Genomic DNA, 7500 nt, shown 5'->3' with positions numbered 1-7500 from the left:
CTCCTCCCCTAAAGCCATCCCTCCCTGTCCCCCTCTGCTATGTGTGTGTCTGCGTGTGCATTTGTATCTGTGTTTTTACCGTTTCTTTAATTTTCATAAAGGAAAGTTTTATTATTCCTATTAGTATTGTTCATAAAGTAATGATAATGATAATAGCACTAATGATTTTAATATTTTCATCTTCTGCCCATGAATTAATAGGGATAACAGAGTAAGATAGACTTTGCTGTATAACTTCTTCTGTTTATATATATGTATATGTATATGTGTATATATATATATATATATATATATATATATATATATATATATATATATATATATATATATATATAATAATAATAATAATTTTTTTTTTTCCTTTTTTTTTTAGACAGAGGATGTGACCTGGAAAAAGACCAGAAGGGGTGGAAAGAAGCACAAGAAGGGTGACCAAAAGGAGGAAGAGGAGGAGGTAAATTATATTGGGTACATTTATGTAATTTTTAGGTGTACCTTCACTGTTCGTTGTATAATGTGTCTCATCATTACCATTGCATGCACTGGCTTTGATATTCTAGTTACAAGATAAATTTTCTTCATTTTTTTAAAGCCAATTTCTACCTGTAATTTAGGGATGACTTTCAGTTTAGCCAAATGCCATGGTATTGTCAGAGATGTCTTTGAGGAAAATCTTCCCAACGAAAGATCTATGAACGTCTTTTGCCTGTTGTTAGAGTCTGGTGTTTTTAAGCAACCATGTCTATCATATTTAGCAAGTAGGAATATTTGGTAATCTTACTGATCATACTTGTCTTATGTTTGGCAGGTTGAAGAACCGGTAATCAAGAAAACAAGTCACAAGAAGACAGAAAAGCAAAGAAAACTTGAAAGAATGAAAAAATACAAGAAGAGCATGTGGGAGAAAAGAATTAAAGAAAGGGATAGAGAAAGACAAATTGAGCTGTAAGTTGAGACAGAATTAATGATATGTAGAATTCAAATGTAAGGCTCTTTTTCATTATGAGAGGTTTTGTGAATTTTCAGTACACATTAGAGAATTGTAGGAAGGCCTATCAAAACATGTACAACTTTGGCATAATTTTATAATGCCCCTGACATGAGGTGATGTGACCTCTATTCCTCTCTCTCTTTCTCTCTTCATCTTTCTACTTTATACTCTTCTCTGTGTTTATCATTGCTTTCCTCAGAGTTATCCCTACCTTCTCTCTTGCCCTTTAACTTTCCCTTTCACTTTTGCTGGTCATTTTCCCTTTCCCATTCCATTTCCCCTTCCCATCCTCTTCTCTTTCCCATGTTCTTTCTCAACCTCTTCCTTTTTCCCCATCTTTCCCATACTCATCCCCTTCCTATCCTCTTCCCCTTCCCATATTCCTTTTTCCACCCTCTTCCTCTTCCCCTCCCCACCCTTTGCCTTCCCTTGCCTTTCTTTCCTGCCCTGCCCTGCCCTGCCCTGCCCTGCCCTGCCCTGCCCTGCCCTGCCCTGCCCTGCCCTGCCCTGCCCTTCCCTTCCCTTCCCTTCCCTTCCCTTCCCTTCCCTTCCCTTCCCTTCCCTTCCCTCCCCCTTCCCTTCCCTCCCCTCCCCTCCCCTCCCCTCCCCTCCCCTCCCTTCCCCTCCCTTCCCTTCTCTTTCCTATCCTTTAGGCAGCATGCAGTAAACATCATGCTTTTACTTGCATTTTCACTTTGAACTGAGTTATGCTCTTACAGTGTTCCTGCGTACCTGGATGCCCTGAGGGACAGAACACTCAGAAATAGAGCACGTCAAGACCGGAAGAAATTGGTTAAAAACGAAAAGAAATTTGCAACACGGCGTTTAGCTCCATTAAGGTGAGTATAATTTTTTTATGGTTAGTTTATTTACTGTACTAGAAAGTTGTACAAAGAAAAAAAAGTATATATATATAAAATTATCGTAGGAGTTGCTCTATTTATATATTTATTGTTATTTTGAGGGAAGTATCTATGAAGTCTCATTTACCATCAGTCTTTTCTCTAAATATAATGCTGTCAGCTCAGTAATTCTTGATTGTAAAATTTTATACCTAAAGATCCTATGTAATAATCTTCATATGTAGCAATTTTTTTTTTTAAATGTGCCTGCCTCTTAAGAATGTTATACCGGAGAAATGTAAATCAAGGAAGAGAATTGACAGTGGCTTCATCTTCAGGTTCATGGCTGAGGACATCACAGTCTGTGATGGAGATAAGTTACCAGGCAGTATTCGAAGGGTGAGGCCCGTTGGGAATCTGTTTCATGAACGCGTTAAGCATTTGCAACGAAGAAATATTATTGCACCAGGTGTTGACAAGCTGTAAGTATTACCTATGTTTGTGATTTTTTACACACACATGCACAGGCAAACACAAACACACCCAAACACCCAAACACACACACACACACACACACACACACACAACACGACAACACACACACACACGTACACGTACACTTTTACATGCCCTCCCACACGTACACATGCACACACACATGTACACACACACACACACACACAATGTACACACACACACACATGTATACACACACACACACACACACCCATGTACACACATACACACACCCATGTACACAAGTACACACACCCATGTACACACGCACAGACACACATGTACACATGCACAGACACACATGTACACACGCACACACACACCCATGTACACACGCACACACACATGTACAGACACACATGTACACACACGCGCACACACACACACACACACACACACACACACACACATACATATATAATATATATATATATATATATATATATATATATATATATATATATATATATTATATATATATATATATATATATATAAATACATACATACATACATATTCATATATTTGTATATATAGATTTTTATTTTTTATTTTTTGCCTGTTGTAGTCTTCAAGTTAAACATTTAAAAGAAGGGGTAATGAATATAGAAAGTTTACGAGCCATTGCTTTACAGAGACCTTAAGGGAATACTTTTTATTTTCTGTTACAGTAGATATTGTGTTCTGTGAGAGCAGAAAAGAATGTGACATGATAAGAAAAAAATAATGACAAGTAAAACAAGCAGTAACCTCCTGTCATTGTTATTTTGCAGGTATGGGAAAAAGAGGAATTTGAAGAAGATTATCCGTCGCAATTATAAGGATGACAGAACAATGAAGAGCGTATATGACTAGATGAAAATGTTTACATATAGGAATGTATTTATGAGCTTCTACAGATACCTTTATGTATATTTCATGTGTTTAATAATAATGTAATGATTGCAAATGTGGTTCAACTTGATAAAAATATCATTTGAATGTTTTTATTTGAGCAGAGGTTCATTACCAATTTAATTGATTTATTATTAATGTTATTATTATTATTATTATGATCAGTATCATAATCATTATTATTATTATTAATATGTATTTTTTTTATTATATTAATGTATAATGTATTTTTAATATTGTTATTGTTACATTATATGATATTTATTTTCTTGGTAAATAAACTACACCTTTCAAATTTTAAAGATAATTGAAACAAGCCATTGGCCAGAAAAATTATCATCAGATGTATTTTTTTATGCAAAATTGTGGAGCAAATAATTTTTTTGTTAATGTGATTGAGTATGGGACATGGGCAGAAATTAAATTGAAAAGGGTTTTTTTTTTTATAAGATTATTCTCAATGTATACATAATGAAATTTTATGTATATTGAATTGTATGCTTTTGACTAGTAAAATCTTCTACAGATACAGGTTTTTTTATGAATGGAAACCCATTTTTTTTTTCAGGACAGGTTTTAGTTATTACCCATTTCTTGTAGCTCTCTTGTTCATTGACATTATATTTGGAAAGTAGAACTTGTGCCACTTTAAATCTCTTGTGTACAGAACATTTTTATAATCTAATTATAGCAGGGGAAAGGATGATTAATTTTTCAGGCATATAATCTTATTTCATCTTTGCACTACAAATCCACACATGTTTTGTCAAAGTAACTTGATATATATTGGATTATAATCACAAAACCTATCTACTTATGTAATTGTATCCAGTTCTGTATTATTTTTTTGTACACATTCATGGCTTCGAAAGTCCTGAGCCACCAAGGAAGCAATTTTTGTTGTTGTTATTGTTGTTGCAAAAATACATGTGACATGTTGGTGACAGTAACTATTTGATAATTGATAATGCCCTTGAGGTTCCTTTTTCTTTTGTTTATTGCCTCATAGTGAAGAGGTTCAAGTGGAACCATGTTATTCAGGTATGTTGCATTTACACTGCCATCACAAAATCTGAAGTGCATGTTTGCCACATATAAAAAACTTACAATACAAGCCAACTTGATTCCTCCAGTTTATCCAGGGTTCTGAAGACTGCAGACTAAATTACAACCCAAGATTATTTGATTCCCCCCCCCCTGATAACACTAAAAGTTTTAAAATATTAATCAGTCATAGGTGAAGTAAAAGAAACTTGTAATAAATCTGTAGGAATATATTGTTGACCTCTGGTATCACATCACATGGAATCAACTGTTTAAGCTCCTCTTTGAATTTCACTTTACATGTATACCTCAAACTCTGATATCCCGGACAATTTTTCTTTTCTTCCATTTCTTATACTAAATTTATAAGCTATGCATTTCCTACAGAAATAAAATAAGTTTAACATTTTAACTGGCAACAGATGATATCCTATCATGTGGCTAGACCATCACTCACACTGGGATAACGTACCATAATGTTATGCGTGATTGAGGCTTCATTATGTTAATAAGTGCTATACAGTTGTTCACTTTTTTTGCCCTGACTGAGATGAAAGAGCCCTTCAACAGTAAGCTTTAAACCTCTTTTTTTGCTTCATTAGCTTTATAATTGTTTATGACATAGACAAGAGTGTAATGAGTGGGGTTAATTTATATATTCTGTGCTTCTAATTTTCCCTTGAGTGGCTGACTCCTCACCACATCTAGCATGTGGCTCAGTATAGTGCCAGGAGATCCTGTTGAGAATGGTTTAACCAAGCAAAAGGGACCAAATCTAACTTTCAAAAATTGATCTGGATGTTAAATTAAAATATAAAAGGCAAGGCAATTCCTTTTTTGAAGGAAAGAAAACAAATGAGAGAATGGCAACCCAAGTAATATATTGTTTACTAACCATAATGAGATTTTATGTTTGATAATAAGACAATATTGAAGACTTTATAACCAACGTGAGAGACATTACTATTTGTAAGGAAAAAACTTCTTGGTTTGTTAATGCAATTTCACCTCCGTAGGAAAGAAAGATATTTCTCAGTAAACAATATCTAGCAGATCATGTAAAACTTTATCAAGAAATGATAATCATTCGTGTGTGTGTGTGTGTGTGTGTGTGTGTGTGTGTGTGTGTGTGTGTGTGTGTGTGTGTGTGTGTGTGTGTGTGTGTGTGTGTGTGTGTGTGTGTGTGTGTGTGTGTGTGTGTGTGTGTGTGTGTGTGTGTGTGTGTGTGTGTGTGGTCAGTCTTAAGACATTTTAGTTTTTATTAAATTAAAAGTTCTGGACATTACAGCAGTACTGATATGGTTACTCCCATTATCATATTCTTGTCTAACAGGTGCTCAGCATTAAAACCACTCAATTCTCCTCACACAGCTGACAGTTTCTACCATATATCAACTACTATCTAGCAAATGGAAAACACTTGGAAAGCATTACTGAATTTTCTGCCTTTTTGCTATTTCATTTCATTTCATAATCCACTAATGCTGGTTGAAGTTTAATCATACCAGAGCTAAAACTTTACCAATGCCAGATAATGTTTACCAGCCTCAGGAACTTGGCTGTGTGCTGGGTAATAACCCTGGTATGGAGTGGCACAAATTAAGGCAACCCTGCCTTTACCAAACTTAGTCAGAACTTTTACCTGTCCTGGAATGGGTTAACAAAATAATTTATCTTACTTGAAAACCAGCTACACTGTGCCTTTTAATATTACTCTGAACAAGTGAACCACTGAGCTGATCACCACAATTCAACCAATTTTAGTGCCAATTGAGAAAAACCTTGCAAAAATTATATCCTGATGTATTCACAACCTCTGAGAACTAACAAACACTGTGAACATAGAAAGGTTTATTCCTCTGATGTGGAGTGTCAACAATATTAAGAACAAAAAAAAAACAAAAAACAAAAAAAACTGCAAAGGGGAACTCAGAAGCTTCACTTTTGTCATGATGTTGAGGTCTGTAAATTTTATGCACTAATTTTGTGCATTTAGAAATTGTTTTGAGGCATACACACAAACAAGCACACATCTGCAAGCACCCAGACACAAAGATCATACATACAAAAAAAGACTATAAAGTGGATGTATTCCAGTTACAAAAAATATTACACATATAAATCATTTAACGCTTCCAAAGTGTGTTAATAGTTCCATATATAATATAATTTTTAATAATAATAAATAAAATAATCAATCTAATATTATGTATAATGAAAAATAATAAACATAATTAAAGTCTTACATAAAATTTTACACATGATAGCAACTTCATATAACCATTTCCACAAATCCTGAAATAATTCCAAGATATATATATCTGAGTTTAATCTCCGCATTTTAATCTACATAACTGCAAACGTGAAAATAAATCGAGATCCTAGATATCCTTCCTCCAATGGTATATTCATTGCGTTTAGTATATCACTGGTTTAATCATTTCCTTTGGTTCAGAGGATTCTCAGGGCTCTTCAGCCATTCTTTACGCAACATCTGCTTCTGCTGTGACATACGCAAAGTTGGATTTTCCTTCTTGATCTGTGGTAGTCTCTTCTCTTCAAAGGCTTTAAATGCTGCTGCCATTCTCTTCTCTGGATGTTGGTCAGTGTTACTGTCATCAGTACTGAAATAGACATGTAAATAGTGTTATGCTCAGAAAAGACCTTTATCTACCATGAGTATATGCTGGAGAGTGAGGAGAAAATATATACTTATGTAAATACCTGGGCATAATCAATCAATGTCTTTAGTATAAAAGGAGAAAACAATAGCGGTACACTTCATAGGGCTACACTAGTTTAAGAATTATTAACCCCAAAGGCAAAATATATATATGCTTTTCTAAGACAGTATCAGATGTTTCTTCCTTCACATGATATGGAAAGAAACAAAGAAACAAACAAAGGCTTACCTTAGAGCAGACAAAGCTGCATCAATACCACTCGCTGATATCACATCACATCACCTTCTGCCCTATTGAGATTTTCAATCAGAGGATTGTCAAGGTGTGTCTTAGAGTCTTCTTTTTCTTTCAGTTGCTGCTCCAGTTCAGCCTGTCTTTCTTGATTTCTCTGGTAATATTTGCAAAAAGCTTATCATTAATCACCTGTCTTCTGAAAATCTACATGACTTGAATACTATTACTCAAAATTCTCAAAATCTACAAGACTAATGAATACTACATCTCAAAATTCTTAAAATCTACATGTTGT

At 34.5% G+C, this 7500-nt stretch overlaps 2 protein-coding genes across 2 annotated transcripts in view; one reads left to right on the top strand and one right to left on the bottom strand.

Moving 5' to 3' along the window:
- Positions 1-3515, top strand: part of LOC119574565 (uncharacterized protein DDB_G0283697-like) — an 18017-nt gene extending 14502 nt beyond the window's left edge. Inside the window, 5 exon segments of the mRNA XM_037921840.1 lie at positions 374-454; positions 806-945; positions 1711-1830; positions 2172-2315; positions 3123-3515. Coding sequence (XP_037777768.1) covers positions 374-454; positions 806-945; positions 1711-1830; positions 2172-2315; positions 3123-3204 — 567 coding nt within the window. The 3' untranslated portion in view covers positions 3205-3515.
- Positions 3516-6601: 3086 nt separating this feature from the next.
- Positions 6602-7500, bottom strand: part of LOC119574563 (coiled-coil domain-containing protein 124-like) — a 4990-nt gene continuing 4091 nt past the window's right edge. The window contains 3 exon segments of the mRNA XM_037921839.1: positions 6602-6911; positions 7200-7249; positions 7252-7359. Of these exon segments, the coding sequence (XP_037777767.1) occupies positions 6725-6911; positions 7200-7249; positions 7252-7359 (345 nt within the window). The 3' untranslated portion in view covers positions 6602-6724.

The sequence above is a fragment of the Penaeus monodon genome, chromosome 6, assembly GCF_015228065.2.
Source record: "Penaeus monodon isolate SGIC_2016 chromosome 6, NSTDA_Pmon_1, whole genome shotgun sequence".
NCBI classification, from domain to species: Eukaryota; Metazoa; Arthropoda; class Malacostraca; order Decapoda; family Penaeidae; genus Penaeus; species Penaeus monodon.
This window is presented reverse-complemented; position numbering and strand designations above follow the sequence as displayed.